This window comes from Rhyacophila brunnea, unplaced genomic scaffold (assembly GCF_057557595.1).
Source record: "Rhyacophila brunnea isolate RB1 unplaced genomic scaffold, BYU_Rbru_1.0 scaffold_7, whole genome shotgun sequence".
Classification (NCBI taxonomy): domain Eukaryota; kingdom Metazoa; phylum Arthropoda; class Insecta; order Trichoptera; family Rhyacophilidae; genus Rhyacophila; species Rhyacophila brunnea.
Window position 1 is genome coordinate 42,981,373 of NW_028233339.1, and position 20,070 is coordinate 43,001,442.

At 34.1% G+C, this 20,070-nt stretch overlaps 1 protein-coding gene across 3 annotated transcripts in view; it reads left to right on the forward strand.

Annotated features, from left to right (window-relative positions):
• nmo (serine/threonine-protein kinase nemo) overlaps positions 1–18,030 on the forward strand; it is a 208,727-nt gene extending 190,697 nt beyond the window's left edge. Inside the window, exons 5-10 of one of the 3 annotated variants that reach the window (XR_015071945.1) lie at positions 1,458–1,626; positions 3,367–3,493; positions 5,126–5,317; positions 6,847–7,072; positions 10,517–10,690; positions 17,316–18,030. Coding sequence is in view for 2 of the 3 variants with exons in the window: in XM_085958250.1 (XP_085814376.1) it covers positions 1,458–1,626; positions 3,367–3,493; positions 5,126–5,317; positions 6,847–7,072; positions 10,517–10,610; positions 11,722–11,815 (902 nt within the window). In the remaining variant the exon portion in view is untranslated. Of the gene's footprint in view, positions 1–1,457; positions 1,627–3,366; positions 3,494–5,125; positions 5,318–6,846; positions 7,073–10,516; positions 10,691–11,721; positions 11,816–17,315 lie in introns of those variants that run through there. The other 2 variants (XM_085958251.1, XM_085958250.1) reach the window with 2 other exon arrangements.
• The last annotated feature ends 2,040 nt before the right edge of the window (positions 18,031–20,070 follow it).

Consider the following 20,070-nt stretch of genomic DNA (forward strand, 5'->3'; position numbering starts at 1 on the left):
GCGGCGTCGCGTGCGTGCATATGGGATTCCAATTTTAGTGCAGTTTGACATGTTTTGATAATAATTTCGTGTTGCATAGACATTACAGGGCCGGTCTGTGTGTATTTATTTCATTAGTTAATAATTAGATTTTTTTAAAAATATTTTCGCCAACAAATGAATTGTGAGGTGTTTGATAAAATACGATAGCGTTTGACGGCAGCGTACCGAACTATTATTGTTCATATTTCGTATCACAGTTCATCATGAGATGTAAATAAAACGCTTCGTTACCATCGGAAAATTCTGAATTATTCAAAAGTAAGTTAGGATGTAGGTGCTCGTTTATATGAAATCGTACCTTTCAAAGGAATGGTTTTATTCAATATAATAAAATTGGAATATTATTACTGTCTGCAATGCTCCACAAACAACGCGCCATTTTGCGATCTCAATGAAATACGGAAATTTCTTTCCGGTACGACATCTCACGGTGAACGATGTAATGTAATACATACATACAATTTATATATGCTTAACCCTCTTTTGACACGAAACCGTATACTTCGATGGTAGTGCCAGTTATTGCTCATACTTCAAAATGATAAACTGTTGTGACATATTGAAATAAATGGTGATAATTTTAATGAAATATACAATTGAAAATCTTCATTTATTGCGAACAGGTTACTTTGTTGTATTGTTGATTGTATTCGAAGATAATCGATGACTAGCACTACCATTGTAATTCGCAATCTAGTACCACGGCCTGAATATAGTCAGCCTTGCTATGGCCCTATAATTAATGCTTTACAATAGATCGACCTGTTGGCCATACCGGGAATGTACCGATATGCTTACCAAAGTATTACTTATTATATCGACTTTAGAATGGAAAAAGGGCGTAACCCTTAGTTTTTTCAAAATAGGTTTTATTGCATAATAACGTTGTACACGACTAAATACACGTTTTGTCCAAAGGATGTAAGCTGGCAAATACGTATTGTCGAAATTTAGCTAGCAATTAAAAAAAAAAGAAGGACGAGACGTGGAAAAAACGACTTACATTTTGTTGGTTTTTTTTTTAATTATATTAAAGTTAATACTTATTTCATATTAGATTAGGGATATAAAAACCAAATTATTAATTATCATGCACTGTAAGGTTAGGTATGTCTATTTTGTATTTTAACTTTGACCGAAAACTATACAAAAACGTTTTTGTGCCTCTTGTAAAATTTGATTTGTGTGGATTACGCCCGTTTTCTTTTTCAAAGTCGATATAATATATTATTCTATTGGTATCGGCCAGTGCACTTTATGCCTTAACGGGCCCTGTCATTAACAACACAGACGCACGTCAAAATACACATATTCACGACACCAGTCCTGCCGCTGTCAGACGGTCAGCCCATTTGCAAATGTAAATCATTGTTACGTGAATCCGAATCGTCGCTAATTGAGTTTAATGTCTTTAGGGCTGAAGTACTTGCATTCGGCGCGGATCCTGCACAGAGACATCAAGCCCGGCAATCTGCTGGTGAACAGCAATTGCGTGCTTAAGATCTGCGACTTCGGACTGGCGAGGGTGGAAGAACCTGACCACACGAAGAACATGACGCAAGAGGTCGTCACGCAATACTACAGGTTTGTTACTAAACATATTTTTTAGGGCCCAGTTGCCTTATAATCAATACTACTAGTAGGTACTATTCCATTTGAGTAGTTTTTTGCGACCCGGGTTTCGCCTTTCGGCATCTTCAGGCACTATGTGCATTCGCCAACGAACACACTGACAACGAACACACTGACAACGAATACAATTGATTCTAACTTTCCATCAAGTACCTTCGGTCGATAGAACTTAATTAATTAATTAATTTAAAAAATTTAAATTAATATAATGTTAGGTATGTTTTAGAGTTCAGTTTGAACAATGTGTAGATTGTGTTGGAATTGTGTGTAAGTATGTCATTATAATGGCCAGTCTTTTCTCCTCGTGGAAATTAACATGTGGTTTTTTTAAATTGAGAATAAAACCATTTTTGGTCAACAAGTGAATTATACCTTTAATTATTGTACTATTATATTATTAATACTGTCGACCGAAGGTGCTTGATGGAATTTGAATTTAAATCCATTAGAATTTTAATTGCACTATTTAAATAACGTTATAATTATTGTGAAATATATTCTGTAAAGTTTCCTACATTTAAAAATGTGAATTTTTACCTACCATTGGTACCTACCATTAGGGATTGCAATAAAATAAATAATAAATAAAAAATAAAAAAGTCTTTTTACCTACCATTAGGGATTGCAATAAAATAAAAAAGTCTTTTTATTTCTTACAAACAAAAGTAAATGACAGTTAATTGACTATATCTAATGAATAATATATAACCTATGAATATTATATATTATGTATATATCTATCTATGATTGTATTATCTACTTATCTTCTAGTTTATATAAAATTAATTATTATTATTTTTGTATAATACAATAACGGATTTCCTATTGAATACCGGTATTTTAAAATATATGGAAAAAAAACTGAATTATCTACTAATAAATATATATACTATTATATAAAGCTCTTTTAAATATTAATATTTTATATCACGTGGCATTGCTGGTCGCCAAGGGCGTTGAAGGGTAACGGAAGTAAACCAAACATCGCGTAACTCAGCGAAAATACAGCCATGTTGAACCTATCATGTTAAATTAATACACTTTGTTTCCACTTTCAATACAGAATAATATATCAGTATTGTCCGATTTTTAAAACCGGTATTTCGGAAACAAAAAATACTGGGATACCGGTTTTGAAATACTGGTATTGCAATCCCTACCTACCATACCTATATTTACCAAAAGTCGATTGTATTATTTTTGTTCTCATGTACCTAATAAAGCTTATGAATATGCTGTGGATCCCAGGTTCGAATCCTGGGTCTAACAAATACACATTTTTTTTCAATTTGTGTTTTCAGTCAAAGTATGGACCTTTAATAGGTTGCGCAAGAGGCTATCATCCATATCTCGTAAAAACAAAAATCTGTTAATACAAACCTCCACTCTGTGGAGTCCCATATGATCTTATTGGGATCGGACATGGTAAAAAATAACCCGAAAGGTGAAATGGGTTTATTCGTAAAGCAAAACATTTTCAGTCTAACCAAATTAAATAAATTCATTAATTTGTTTTATTTTTTCTTCTATCGTTGCGCTTTTGAATAACCCCCATGTCCATTCGTCTATAACTAAATGTCAGTATGTTACTTACTCTATGCTGATTCTGGAAGCTTAATTTCTTGTGATACCTATTCTTTGATTGCAATAATAATTGTATAAAAATAATAATCGTTGTAATGTATTTTGCAGGGCGCCGGAGATTTTGATGGGAGCGAGGCACTACACGACGGCGGTGGATGTGTGGTCGGTCGGCTGCATCTTCGGAGAACTCCTCAGCAGGAGGATATTATTCCAGGCACAGAGTCCTGTTCAACAGGTGCCATCTCAGACAATATCATATTTTTAACTACATTATTATTAAATGAGGTTCCTTGATAGTATTACAATACAATCCAATCAATTGAAAATTTAGTCGTAACTTAGTCGTAAACAAAGTCAAAATATAATAATAATTCAAATAATATTTCCTTTTTCGTGAATCCTTAGTAATAGAGCATTAAAATAGAATAAATGAATTCAAAATTATATTTTGGTTTACTTTCAGTTATCCATTAATATTGCAATGGGATCCATTTTTACCCATGTGGTTTTCAGTCAAACCACTTTACTGTAAATCAAGCTCTTGGTCTTCACAAAACATTGACTAAAGCGTCAATTACATTGAGCTTCTTTACGAGCTGTTTGTTGGCGATTTTAAAAGCGGGCGATTCAACTACTGCGATTTGATGATTACACACAAAACTTTCCATTCGCTGAGAAGCCACAAGCCGAAGTAAGGATACAAATTGCAGATAGTTTTTAAAATTCGATTAATAAGGCCTGCGTGAACCAAACCATAATGGATAACAAACATTCTTCTATCTATAAATTAATATTTTGTATCTAATATCTATTATGATTTGCTTTAATTCAATTTTAAAAACTAACCAATACCATCTGCATTTTGTATTCTTAGTTCAATGAAAACAGATAAGTATTACTGACAAAGTTTAGTGTGTACTGTTTATATCGGATTTTGACAACCTACCTTCGTCCTTCGGCACTGACCCACATCTTCAGAGGCAACTACTTCATCTGCAACCACTTAGAGCGGAATGCAGAAACATTTGTCATAACTAAAATTTCCTTAGCAGAAAACACTATGCAGAAACATTGTCCTTAGTTAAGAACATTTCTATTGAAAATAATACCATATTTAAAAATTCTCTTTCCTATAGTTTAGGTAAATTATTTTATAATTGTTAAACGATGACAAAAATATGACAACTGCATTTTATAAATGCAATAACTATAAATACATATTAATATTTAATTATAATACTCTTATGTTTCCGTTATAAGTCATTATACGTGATTCCACAGGCACCGCAAGATATTTTTTTAACATGGTAACACTAGCGTCAAGTGTCATTCTATCATCTGGCATCTTGTATTTCTGCGGGCTGGCGTATAAAAGTAAAATAATATTCTGCAAGTACATGCCAAATGAATTAACACTATCATTATCCATATTGAGATACATTGTTAAATGAATTTGAGTGTATGGACTGTTTTATAGACATGCGAATTTATTTTGACAGCAGTTGTCATTGGTAAAATGGTAATACGGAATGAGGCGTGTTCATAACAAAAGTTGTCTATGGTTAAGGATTCCTTAACTCTATACTCAGTATAGTCTATAGTTAAGTCATCCTTTTCGGCGACTTTTCCTTAGGATCGAAATCTTAGATTGTGCATGCCGCTCTTCATCATTAAAATCATAAAAATATTTAACTATTGGTTGGTTTGTGGGCCCTCGAGGCATACATAGACTTTTTTGTTTGCAAATATCTTGATATTGATTCATGTATAAATATTCTTAATAAAATACTGTAATACCTAAGTGTTTTCATTGTAGATTGTTATCTTCCGTTTACGTGTTCCTCAATTTTCCATTGTCGGTTTCCAGCTTGAGCTGATAATCGAGTTGTTGGGGACGCCTTCAATAGAGGACATGCGGCGCGCGTGCGAGGGGGCGCGAGCACACTTGCTGCGGCGCCAGCCCCGTCCGCGAGCGCTGCACGCCCTCTACTCCCTCTCCTCGACGCAGGCCACGCACGAGGCCGTTCACCTACTCTGCCAGATGCTCGTCTTCAATCCGGTCAGTACTACCATGATACCTATTAAACTTTCTATGAAGATCATCATCATCAGGAATACGACAACTCAAAGTCTCTCCATCTGTGCCTCTTTCTAGGTAGAGGTCCTCCGGTATACAGCAATCATTAACTTCTAACCAGTGAATTTTTGATCCACTTCCTCTACTGCATTCTATTGGACTGCTCGACATTACTCCCTTTAGGGTGCTGACACACGGCACTGCAGTTGAAGTGAGCCAATGCAGGTCTTACTTGATTCCAAATGCATTTCTGATTAGAATCTCCAATTGGATTTTTTTTATCCTCCAATTGGAGATTCTAATCGGATGGATTTGAAATCAAGTAAGAACTGCATCAACGCAAGCCAACTGCAGTCTTGTGCGTCTACGTCCTTAGCGGTTTATTGTCGTTTGTATGGTGCACATGACCTAACCAGTACAGTCTCCCAATTGTAATTGATTAAACTGCGCTTCAATCTTCATTCAGACTATAGGGGGCATTGTAGCTTGCCATAAGTTTTTTATATTATAAAAGTGAACATGAAAAAAGGTAACCTAGACTAATGATTAAATTAACTGTAAGTTATTTCACAAGTTCATCAAGTTCACTCTTGTGTTCTGAGATTTGTTTCCATGGGCTGCGCTGTCATAAAAACTCCTTACGATTAGAGCATAATTTAATACCAAAATATGTCGCCTTGACGGTGAAGAAATCTATTCCACCACTGCAAAATTCAAATATATGGGCAATTTAAATTTTCAAGTGTTATTAAACACATGTCTTTTAGTGTTTGATCCTTTGGCAGTTTTAAATAAACCATCTTTCTATCAAAATGTTACTTAGTTCTTTTTACCACTATAAAATTTCATTATAAGAGTCATTTGGTCAGTTTTGAAATTTATGTGGAAAAGCTCTATTCACCGCCAAGACGGACAGATATTAAAAAAATAATTTCCAACCCGTTCCTGCTACAAGACAGTTGACGAGACAGGCTAACATCTCTGAGTGGCGAGATATTTTCTCTAGATAAAGTGGCTATTGGTCGAATAATCGTGGGGTGGGCATCACTGTTTCAATTACATGAGCAGACTTGGTGACTCACATCAGTTGTCGTTTTCATACTGAAATAGTCATTATATGCTACGGATTCAGGTACCAATTCGATCACATTGTGCTTCTTTTGATTGGTTCATACCATATTATATTGTGTTGCTAGTGTTTAAAATAAAGTTAACTTAAAAATATATATTGGTCATCTTTGTGGCTACACACTACTACTCTCCCTCATATTTTCATACTTCAAATATCGCCACAAACTACTGGAGAATGCTTTTGGACAAGTAACAAATCACTGGTTGAAGTATTAGCATATTATTATGTTTGTATTGTCTATTGAAATAATGGATTAAGTTAGGTGACTATCAAACAACGATATAACATTTTGTAAGTGGCTGTCAATTTGCCAATTATCAGAAAGAAATCAAATTACAGGTAATGCAATATGCTCAATGTCTCATTGAAATGTTTCTAGGACAAGCGGATAAACGTGGTGGACGCATTAGCGCACCCGTACCTGGACGAGGGTCGCCTGCGCTATCACTCGTGCATGTGCAAGTGCTGCTATTTCTCGGGTGGAGACGGCACCGTCAGTTCGGGACCTGGCCTCCGACACTACACTGTCGAGTTTGAGCCTGTCACCCCGCAAGCCTTCACCGATGCCTGGGAGAAGAAGCTCACTTCTGTGCATCAGGTCAAAGGTAATTCAATCATCCAATACAATAATATCGTGGCGGAATGTCTCCTTCTGAAGACACCGGTCGCTGGTTCGAATCTGGCATCTGATACAGTAATCTTATTTCAATATGTATTTGGATCCAGAACATGGATACGAACCCGATTGGTTGAGCGAATGGCGAGCTCTTCCTTTCCTTGACATTTCGGGCTCGTTGCAGTGACCATTTGAAAGAGATAATTTATTGAAGTATATTGTTGGGTGTGTTCAGTGTATGCATGCACTCAAAAGTGCGTCATAAAGGTTTCGGTTTACTTGATAATGAATGTGTGAGTGAACACGAGAGCGCACATCAGTTAAAACCCTACAATATGTTACCTATTATTGCCAAACACCATATAGATGGATACAGGCCACAAATTTAACTTTGAGGCAGAGATACTAAGTCCAAATAAAGAATATTTTTCACATTTTGTATAGAAGGCTATCGAACGCTGGAACTATGACAATAATAATTGGGACATCGGGTTGTGTTTAGAATTGTCATGCCTCCGGCTCTTTTGGCAAAGTTCAATATCCGATGTGGTATTTCTGGTCGCAACTAACACAGTAAACTCCCCTTTTTACTCATAGATACTATCACTGTCAACTAAACCAAATCCTTTTCGATGCTCTTCGAGTGGCATTCACATTCATACAACCAACAGTACACTTCAACACATTATCTTTTGAGAATGGCATCCGCAACGAGCCCGAAACTTTGAGGAAAGAAGATGGAAGAACACACAGACAATTCAAAAACCAAATACGTTAACAATTCACCATGAAATTAATAGAAACTCTTTGATGAGATTAAAACCTTTACTGATCTTTTTACAATGAGTAGTGATAATATTAAGTTGGCAAGTTTTGCTGAATTTACTGTATACTCAAAATTGACGGGTCGATGGACTTATTATTACCAAAATAAATTATGAAGTTTGTGTTTATTTCGTAATTTTTTTTTTTTCATATTAAAATACTCCATGTACGTTTTCCAATACATTTTTTTCTGATCAAATATTTACTTTTTTTTTTAATAAAGTTTGGCTTTCTTGTTAGCATTAAAGTTTTTGATTTGCGTACTACTAAAGTCGATAATTAATTCATTCAAGCCATAATTCTCTCCCATTCATATTAGGCACGTACTCAATTTACAATCTGTGAAATACAGCTATTTTTTATTTTTTCAAGTGGGGTCAGGTGAATTAAGCGATTTTTTAAATTTACCCACATATATAGAAATCTAATTGATCTTAAATGAACAATAAACATATGCCAATTAGAGTCTAATGGGCACTTAGCACTTTTGTTGCGTATTTAATTTAATACACTCGTAAACACCTGGAAGAAATTCATGTTGATCAGGAATTAACTCTAAACAAATCGATTTTATAATGCTAAATTAATTTTACAATGTTGGTGTTTCATTACGGCAAGGTTGTATGTGACATTTTAAAGTCCTTTTATAAGTCAGTTCTGTTGTCCGTTCAGTCGAAGTTTCCGTTTTGGTCTGTTCAGTTCTGAAACGGCGGTGTGTTTAGATAATCAGTTGTCCATTCAGTCAAGGTTTCAGTTGCCAGTTCAGCTCAGAATCGGCGTTGTATATTTACGTAGTTTTTATGCACTAAAAATGAATATTATTTTTATAATTACTTTCTAAACATTTTGGTTGGTGTAATACAGTATCTATATTTGAAGAAATAATAAGATTTCAATTAAAATTCGAAAAGTAGTATTAAAAATATGTCAACATATTAATTTACACGTCAATTTTACCAGCAACTCTAAAAACGGATACGAAAACTGATAGAAAATCCATCCTGTCTCCTCTCCTTTTTTTTCACTCGGCCGATTCTGTTTTGCATTTACACGTCAGTTTAATGGACAGCTCGACGGAAACGGAGACTGATTGGATAGTAAAACTGATCGTTTAAAAGCACCTTTCATGTGCTCTAATCAACAGTGTTTATATAATTCAATATTGTATACTATACGTATATTGTACGAAGTTGCTCCATTGATCGATATACATTTATCTTACTTAACAAAACAATAAATAATTACAAGATAAAAAGGACTTTTTATATACAACGTTTGTAAATTTTCTGTTGAATCATATAAACTTGACTTGACTAGCTTAAACGATCAAAAAAATTGTATTTGATACTGAAATGTCATTTTCACACTCATATTGATTTCCATAGTAACGCACGTATATATTAATAATTTAGTTGTTAGGATCCTAGCAACCAATAATAGTGGATTGGATTACAGATTTCTTCCGAAATAACTTTTCATACAAAACAGAATTAACTGAAAATGAATTTAAAATACTACTTAAAAATGGCTAAAAGTATTAAAATAATGCATTGGCATCGTGTTCTGATATATTCTAAAAGTTTCAAATGTCTAGCTAGTCGTGAAGTTAGTTAAAAATCGATTGCAAGATTTGTACCGGACAAACAACCACCGGACAAATAAGAATACGACTTAACAAAAATGTTGTAAAATTAAGTACATCCTTCAATATTAAAATATTTGTATCTAGGCAAACGACATGTCAAAATGAAAATAATTCTGACAGCCGAGTCAAGCAAAAGAAATTAAAATCCAACCCAAAACATGCCTACTTTATCTGCAATCAAAATTTAATATTGGAATTGGCAGGAAAGATAATTTGAACAAACTTTGTATTATTTTTTTATATGTGATGTCAGTGGAGGAAAATAGAAAAATGAAATCAAACAGACATATTTTGACTTAGAACTTAGACTTAGTATAGATAGGTATTATATAGATTGAAACACGAGTTGAATGCACAAACAATATCCCCTCTATAGTAGGTATGCACTATTAAGAGATTGTGTGTTTTTTATTTGATAAACTAGAAATACTGAATTCTGCTTTCAAGCGCAGAAAAGCTGCATATTTTCCGCCATGAGAATTATGATTTAATCCAACTCATAATTCAGGGGAAGGTAGAGGGCAGCAGAAGCGTAGATAGAATGAGAATCTCTTGGCTATGCAACCTCGGCGTTGCGATTTGATACGGCTGGTCTAAGATAGGGAGGTGAACTAAAAGTTGGTTGCCAACCTTCGATAGAAGATAGCACCAAAAGAAGAATGGTTTATTGTTGATTAAAAAATGGATCATACAACCCTATTATTTCGAAGTGGTAAAGTAAACTGCAAAAGTTACATCTTATTTTTTAATTTGTATTTTTTTTTAAAGCAACATATAACCTTGTTATATTGAAACAGCAGTGTCAGTATGCAACCTTTTCGAAGCTTTTGAGGTCATATTAATAAAGGTTAATTACAATCATCTGTAGGTTTTGAGGATGTTGGTCAATGTTATTATTGTTTGTTAAAATACTTGATGTTCTCTAACGCTTCGTGGGTGTTCGTGCGATTGTGTCTGTTGCAGAGGAGATGCACAAGTTCATAGCGGAGCAGCTGCAGACGAGTCGCGTCCCGTTGTGCATCAACCCGCAGTCGGCCGCGTTCAAGAGCTTCGCAAGGTAAGCCGACCCGGCCCCCCACCACCAACCACATCACCGTGCCGCCACTCGTCACTCGCCACTCACCACTCTCGCAATAGGTGAATAAATTGAACCAATCAAACGAGACGCATTCCGCCACACCTCGTTTTTCTCATTTTTTTTTCTTTCTTTGTCAACCTCGCTCTGCGGCGCCGTGCCCGCGAGTCTCAAGCGGCAAGCGCAGCTCGCCCGTTGCTCTTATTCGCTTTGTTTTTTTTTTTCAAAAATTCGTCGGCCACCTTTTGATACTAATTCATCTATTTAATTTTGTTTTTTTTTTTTATTTTAATTTAACATTATTAATGATAATCCCTTTTCCGGTAGTTTTCGACGTGTGCTTTTTTTAGTATTGTTGCATATTTTCGTGTGTGCCCGCAGACTATGCAACAAGTTTAAATGGCGTTTAAAATTAAAATTAAATTGTTGCTATCACCGGTGCAAGCAGAGCGAGGCTTGCGGGCTTTTAATTGAAATCTGTTCAGCCCTTTGTGTTTTTTATAAATGTTCACTTTCACAGATTTAACAGATTGTGGAGATACCATTCGGGCACAGACTCCGTTTCGATAAATGTTCATCTCTTTCCTTGCAATGTGACTGAATGTTATATGAATGTATTTTTATTTTTCTCACCGCGTTCGACAGACCGGCATTTATATACCCGACCGGCTATAATAGTATTAGTTAAAAGGACAGTCGCGTGTGCGACCGGGCCGGAGGCCTGACTGTCCACGCCGCCTTTCACCGAAGGCGGCGACCGTCGATTGAGTTAGGTCAGGGCCCCCTCCTCTCCCCCGTCCTTCGTCCACTCCTCGTTGTAGTTTGTTGATTTTGTTTTGGTAATCTCTTGAGTTGTGATTTGTACAAGTAGTCTTGCAATATTTAGTGTTGACATGCGCCGCCAGGCCCGTGCATGGATTTATTTATTTTGTTCTTCTCGCTTTTAAAATTGTCACTGTCGCCTCTGACCTCGGGCGTGGTGCCGCGATTGTCTATCGCATACGTAGGTTGCCTTTCACTCGATCGACCCTATTGAAATGCGCGGGCAATCGTCATGTAGATGTGTGTCCGTTATCCGTTATCCGTTGGCCAGTTTCAGAGCTCACCCGAAACCAAAAGTTTGTTCCCCGTTCAAGACGGCCGCCAAAGTTCTGTTTTCCCCCGTCATCTTTCTGTGCGCCGCGTGACAGGTCAGTCCACCTCTCTCTAGCTCCCGGGTAGCCGTAGCCCCGCCTCTCGTTCTGTCTCTGTCTAGTCTCTAGGTAGCTGTAACGCCCCAGTGAATGGAATGCCTTGTTTCAAAAGGGTTGATTGTACTAATAGTCCTTACTTACAATTATTTGTTTCTTCGTTTTCCGAGTCGAACCGGTCGTAGTCGAGCAGTCGGGGATCGGCCGTCCGGTGTGCATGCCGTATTCTTTTTCTTATTATGGGGAATCTGCCTGAGGTTCATTTTATTATTTTCTCTTCTCTCTCTCTCTCTCTCTCTCTCTCTCTCTCTCTCTTTCTCTTACTAGGACTTTTGTTTTTGCACTAGTTTTGAATAGTTTTAAGATTTTTCCTCTAGGTGGTTCATCGCCTTCATGAAGAAGAGAAATCGGTGCAGACTACTCAATTATATTACTTCTTTTTCAGAATATTACCCCTTCATGAAATAATATTGGTTGTGATGATGCAAATATAGTCACCTTTCACTCTTCGTAAACAATCATTAATTTCTCACTTGTTCATTCTTATATTATATAATGGCAAACATACGATTTAAAAATATTTTTGATTAATCTATTTGTAAAAATATAAGGTTGTTAATTGGCAGAATCAACAGTATCCTTACTAATTTAATTATTGCATGCTTTTAACTAGTGGATATTGTAAATATGTATTGATAAATAAATAAATAATATTAATACATTCAGAGCTCTCTGTCTGAATACAATACCTAGTAGATATACACATTATTTACTCTAGTATGAATATTATTGTACGAAAATAGGATTTATTTGATTCTCCAAGACTGCATCTAATTCTGAACGAAAAGTTCTGCGATAATTTACAAAAGCTTGCGAAAAAAAGTGCAACTTGACTCTTGTAACTTAGTAAAAAAAATGTGATGTGGTTAACTATTCGCATGATTCATAGTTACAGTAAAATCTCGTTAATTCGAAATCGACGGTACAGAAAATTGAAATAGGAAATACAAAATGTGTCGCAAACGAACAGTAAAACTTGAAAAAATGTTAAAATTTTCTTATATTGTGAACTTTGTGAAAATTTTGAAATAACCGTGTTCTTATTAACGAAGTTTTACTGTATTATTGAAGAACTTTTATGATAAACAATTATATTACTTAATTACAAAATATACTGTGCAACAGTAAGCCAAAGGTAAAGTATAAATGTTTGCCATATTTTTTATAACCCTGTTGTTCGCTAAGATTTTATAAAATATTTCAAGGGATTTCTTCCAAACAAAAAAAAGCAGAATCACTGCTCTAAGGTGACTTTATTTGCTGTCACAACTGTATTACATATCTCCGACGATTGCTGATTTTCAAAAAAATGCATGCATATTTTAATATTATATTAATTATTACATAATATTAATATTTTTATGGTAAGCTTGAAGGATAAAAACTTATTCATTAAAAAAAATCTTAACTGATTCATTAGGTACACTTATTTTTTATTGTAATGTTGTTTTTGAGAATGATTTTATTATTATAACATTGCAACACTGGAATAAAATGTGATTTGTCATAAAATTTTACAGAATTATTAGTCAAAACTATGTAAACATACCGGAGCGATGTCATAATTGCCAACATAATATGCAGTAGTCTGTATTCACAAAATAGATACATGAAAAATGGCCCAAAACTAATACTTTTTAATGTAGAAATCAAAATGAACGTATATAACACAATGGGATTTATAATTATATGCTTTGAAAATATATTTAAAATAAAAACGTGATCCATGCTTTGAAAGAAGTTACATAGCATGCTATATTTTTGTTGAGTGTAGCCAACCTACAAAAAAGTATCTAAATTTTTCTCAATTGACAATTGAAAAGAAACAATCTTAGTTCTTTATTTTTTTTTAAAGTCCTCATTCCGATGTTGAGTGAATTAAACAAACAAATCTATCCCAAGAAGATTTTCTCGGTTTTTAGTCAATTATTTCAAATGTATTCTTTTGTTACTTTCACTGTCAAAATGAAATGAAAACTTCGATTAGTTGTATTCTGGACTGACTATACTCCATTCATTATTTTTGATATTTTTAACACTCAATGGGAAAGTGCACAGGTATTGATTGAGTCATTCAAATACATAATAAATGTCCATATCGCACTTAAAATTTCTCAAAGCATACACAACTGAGCATAGGTATAACATCTATGCACCGAACCATCATCATTTCAATTTTTTTTACATTTTTTTTCATTTTAGTTTCTAAATTATTAAAAATCAATAGTTTTGAGCCGTTTTTTAAATATTTTTTTTTTGTGCGTAGTACAAAACCGTTATCCTTTTGACTACAAGCTATTTATTACCTTTGTAAAAAATCGACAACATTATGCATTGAATCTGTAGATAAGTGACGTTTCCACTAATCATATAATTAGCTTTAAATTGCGATTTTTCTTAGATATTGTCGGTGCAGTGGCACTTAGTTTCAAACTCTCTTGAAGCGTTGTACACTTATTTTTACGTGATTATGTGATACTGTTAGTTTCAAAGTCGGTAATCTCCATATTCCGCCATTTTAGATAATCGAAGAAAACCGTCAAGCACTGCAAACATCAAATACACAATTCATTGTCATCCTCATGATGGCCGCACGGTTTAAGCGTCGGCCTATAACGACATGGGTCTGGCAAGTACACATATTGTTTTCAATTTGTGTACGAGTCAGGGTACATACCTAATAGGCTGAGTAAGTGGCTTACATCCATTTCTTGTAAAAACAAAATTTTTTAATACAAACCCCACTCTGGAGACCCATATGATCTTATTAGGATCGGATATTGTCGAAGAGAGAAAATTAATTTAAAAAATTGAGCCTAAAGTTAGTTGTCAAATATGAAAAATGGCATGTGATGAATATAAACAACTGCAATCAACTCCCGGCTTAATTAACAAAGAAACAACATTTAACTAAGAAACTGGGCTGGATTTGATCTTATATGAATATACATACGATGAAAATGAAAGCCGCAAAGCAGGTTTAACGTTAAATGTCTCAAAGATAAAAATAATGATAAACATCTTTGCTGAACCAAAAGCAATCATCATCAGAGGCAATCAAATCAACAACTACAACAAATGTCAATGGACTGCTCGCAGAAACAAACTGGCATGGAGTGCATTTGGTCGTCTGAATAGTGTTTTTAAAAGTGACATCCTATTGTGTCGTAAGCGTAAAATGTTCAACCAATGTGTGCTACCAACGCTCACGTATGCATGTGAAACATGAACTCCCTAATGTAAGAGAAATTCAAAAATTACGAATAGCGCAACATGGCATTGAAAAAAGTAAAAATGGAAGGTTATCGACTTTGAAACTAATTGCTTCGTATGTAGTATTTATTCCACTTAATTTAATAACAATCAGCGCATTTATTCTATACACAAGACTGCTTTCGGCCGCTATGGCAGCTATCTAGGGTATGTTTGTATCGGAGTATTAACACTTATTGTAACAATTACAATAAGTTAGCCGTCTAAACAATCAAAACTGTCTATCTCGCTCTAAAATTTATCACAGCCAAGAGAGGTGCTGCTAAAACATAGCACTTATTGTAACAACTACAACTAACTTATTGTAATTGTTACAATAAGTGCTAAAAACTACCCTCGATAGCTGCGATAGCGGTCTATAGCAGTCTTGTGTATAGAATAGATCGTCCACTTCAATGGGATAATATTATCAAAATATACAATATTACAGCCATTTATACTAACTGATCATGTTTCCCTTAATTTGATGTCACTTAATCTATAAATGCATAATGCAATCGAACACAAATCACTTATTCCACTGGCCTATGTACAGATATAAAATTATGTTGATTTTTTGAAACATTTTTATTAATAATATCATTATACTGGCATGAGTTTTATTATACATACTGACATTTTTTATAGGAATAGTGTTTTTTTCTATTCCTTTTATATTAGATAGTCATGTTAAATTATTGTCCTATATGTATCAGTGGGGCAATGATTTGTAATATTTAAAATATTTGACACTTTTTTTGATAATCCACCATGAGTGAGGTGATAGGAACGGAAGCTAACATCACTGCAATGAAATACTCTACATATTAATAATAATATTTATAGCTACCTATCAAAGATTTCAGAAGAAAACTTTTCTTTGATACAGGTGGATTTTTTATATGAAGTTAATTTTTTTTTTACCGGTACTACAAATCATTTTACATTGAAGTAGCAAGCTTCACACTATCGCCAGTGTTGCCATCTTTTTCTAGGCTGATTATAGTACAAAGGTGTAAAAATTATAGTATTTCTAAAAAAATACATAGTACAGGAACATTTTTCGTCTTAAATCCTTTAAAATTCTAGTATTTTGGTATATTTGGCGTAAAATTATAGTATTTTACATTTTTCGCATAATTAAAATTATAGTATTGTACTATAATTATAGTACGGTTGGCATCACTGACTATCACCCACATCTATCATTCTATTAAATAAATAATTATTTATCATGCAGATTTTTTAAACACCTAGGCTTTGAGAAAATAACATGTAATCTCACCGGGAATCAAACACAGAGCCTTAGGATGAGAGGCCAGTGCTGTATACATTGGATTATAAAGGCCGTTGTCCCACTTAGTATATTACTTTTTGAATAGTTATAAATATTTTTTCCGTTTCGAGCATGAAACATGGTCGACCTGTACTTAAATGAAAACATTGATATAATACAAATGTAACTATGTACAAAGATATAAAATGTTCTATGGCTACCAAATTCAACCACACTAAATAGTGTTATGACACCCACGTTGGCCGCGCGGCTTAAGCGTTGGACTATCACGCCGTGGGTTTCAGGTTTGAATCCTGGGTCTGGCAAGTACACATATTGTTTTTCAATTTGTGTGTGAGTCAAGGTATGGACCTAATAGGTTGAGCAAGTGGCTGACATCCATTTCTCGTAAAAAACAAAATCTGTTAATACAAACCTCTACTCTGTGGAGGCCCATATGATCCTATTAGGATCGGACATGGCCGGAAAAAAAAATAGTATAATACAAAAATTAAAATTTTTATAATCAAGATGAACAATCACTTAAATTCTCCAATAAAAGTATGTAAGTAAGTAATCAAAGCAAGATGACAGCAGACGGCCACTTTCTTTTTATGTACCAACAGTCCATCCAATGCTGCTGAAGAATAGAATATTAATTTTTTCTGTAGTGACTAATTCAACCGTGCAAAAATATTATGGAATCACCAAAGTGCCACCAGTGGCGGTTTTCTATGAAGCAGATGAGCTGATATCTTAAAAAGATCCTTATTATTTACAATAGGTGTGTAAAAATCAAACAATGTGTCAAAGATTTTAAAATTGAGGGTAAGTAGATATTGTAGGTGGTGCATCAGATCAGACGGCGGTGCTCTGGCAGGCGAGTGACGATGTTGTGTTTTGTTGCAGCTCGACAGTGGCCCATCCGTCGGAGCTGCCGCCCTCGCCCCACCAGTGGGACTGACACCGCAAGCAGGCCTCCGCCACCAGCCACATGTGTGATTGTGTCTAACGAACTGCCCAGACAGTCGACCCCAGACGAGTGTTGCTAGCCAAATAAAACGCCCCAAACAGGACTCATTTCAAAATAGACTATGTAGTTATACCACAGCATACCTCATCACAAAACATAGTGTTAAGGAAACAATCAGTGTTAGTGCGCTTCAAGTTTTATTTCAACACGTCAGTGTCTTTTGTACAATCCGAACTCGGTGTTTAATTTAATTTTATTTTATTCTCCAATGTTTTGTGACTTTTTTATCAGTTATACAAAATGTATCTTAGAAAATGAATCCGTGTACACTTTTAAATATCTACAAAAAAAATGATTATACATGATCAATGTTACCGATGAGACCGTATGCATAAATATGTACATATAGAATCCTAATTCTTTTTGGTAAGGTCATGTGCGTAATTCCAAAGTTTTAAAAACGGCTCAGAGGAATTATTGGTTATGGTAATTCGTAAAAAAAATTAATAAAAACTTTATTTATCCCTGTAACTAGACATCAGCAAATAAATTACGCTTAACTTCATGTGATTTTCCTATGTGTCAGCTGAAGGTATTTGTAATAATGCTCGTTAAATCTTGTTTTGTTTGGCATGTTCAAAATGCTTCTATAAAAAAAATAGTTTCATTGAAATTCGAATTATGAATTATCATAATTACGAGTAGCCTAAGAGTATAATTCAAATATTGATCAAAATAAATTAAATGCATATTATTATCTGTGTTCACATCAAACAGTGTAACCCAAATGCCTATAGAACATGTTCAAATCAGACTTGGAACTTAACAGTACAAAAGAAAAGTGCTTGCGATGGACGAGTGGGAGAATAACGGGTTCGAATCCTTTATGTGTCAACTGGTGTTGTTTTTTTTTCATCTTTGGACCTGCACTGTGCACTACAATTGCACCATTGAGTAATATTTTTGAGAACATTACGTACATTACGACAGAATACACCAGTTGATATTTTCATTCATTAAATAAAATTTTGCCTATTCAATTATGCCGAAATCAGCGGTACAACATTTGAAATAGTATCGCGAAAGTAAACGTGTGAATGTACTTTCTAAGAAATCTTTTAAAAGTGGACGATAGCGTCTCCGAAAATGAAAACCAACACTTTTTACTGTGGTATTCATATAGTTTTTATAACCCCCTGTTAAGTAAGTTTTTATGACTTATACTCTTTAGGCCACTCATCATAGATTAGTTTAACTATTCTTTTGTTCACTAATCGAATTGAGAACAGTTCTGTTTCATTTATCAAAAGATAAACTGAACATTTTCAAGTATTCAATAACAATGTCTATATATATAAAATATTATCTTCAGTGTGATATTGTTTGCTGTTGTCCATAAAATTATAATTTAATCAGCTATATCTGCATTGTGATATGTCTACCTGCAATTATTATTCATATTTATGTGACAACGAATAATTGGTGAATTAATTATAAATATTTCTGGCCAGTCATCAATTTATTTTGTTACTAAGATCATTTTATATCTTGGTAAGTTTATTGTTTATGGTTTGTAATAATATTATATCATTGCCTTGGAAGTTGATTGTACTATTCCACAAGTCAAAAATCTTCTGTATTATGTATGCATATTTTCTACAAATAAAATATGTTTATATATGGTAATATTTGAACAGATCTAAACTAAGAATTTATTATAGATTCATAGAATATTAATTAATCAACTGATTTATTGGTTCTAAGTTAAATTTGTCTACAAAACTAGTAGTTTTTTTTATAATGTTGTAACAACCAAAAAAGCTATCAAAAATTTCTAACAAGTGTACTATTATAAAATTTATATATATAATATAAATTGTTTCACTATTGACATCAACGCATGCGTCTGCATTTACCAAAACGTCGTTGAAACTAGAAATAAGTGTAACTCCGTTTTAATCGAAAATTGACTTTGAATGCCATCTAGTGGCCGTTAATATCTACTCGCCTCGCAAATTATGTAATTCCATAAAAATTGTAGCATTGTTAATTTTATGGATGATTTAACTTTTTTGGAGTTACACAATTTTCTAGTTTCAACGACGAAAAGCGGTTTAAACATTTTCACATGAATATATTATAATAGTATATTGAATACAGTTGTGTTTTACCTGTGCGTAGATCGCATGAGTTGAACGTTTTAGCGTAAATAGGACATAGGGCCAGATGCAGAGATGTCACCGTTAATTAACCTAAATAACAAAAGTGACAATCCTGTTGTTTAATAATTAAAATAATCAAGTAAATTGCACACAGAAATACAATAAGTAATACTATATTCACTTAAATTCCGTGCATGACATACTTAACAGCAGGCTGCTACTTGCTTTTCTGAATATTGTCATTGGTAGCTATTTAACTGATTTCAATTGTCTGACATTAAACAGCAGTTAATTGTGACTAAGCATCTGGCCCGTAATCATTTTGTGTACTATGTTTTTTAATTTGTGGGATAGAACTGTTCATCGCCAAGGTGACGATTATATATGTTGTATTCCTTTTTTTTGTATACTGAATACGGAAGCTATTAGAACTGTTGAGGCATTGCTCATGATCATGCGAATACATTCTCGTGAGTTTTTTTTAATTTTAGTGCTCATGTAAAAAGATTTCCATTAGCGGTAGTGGAGC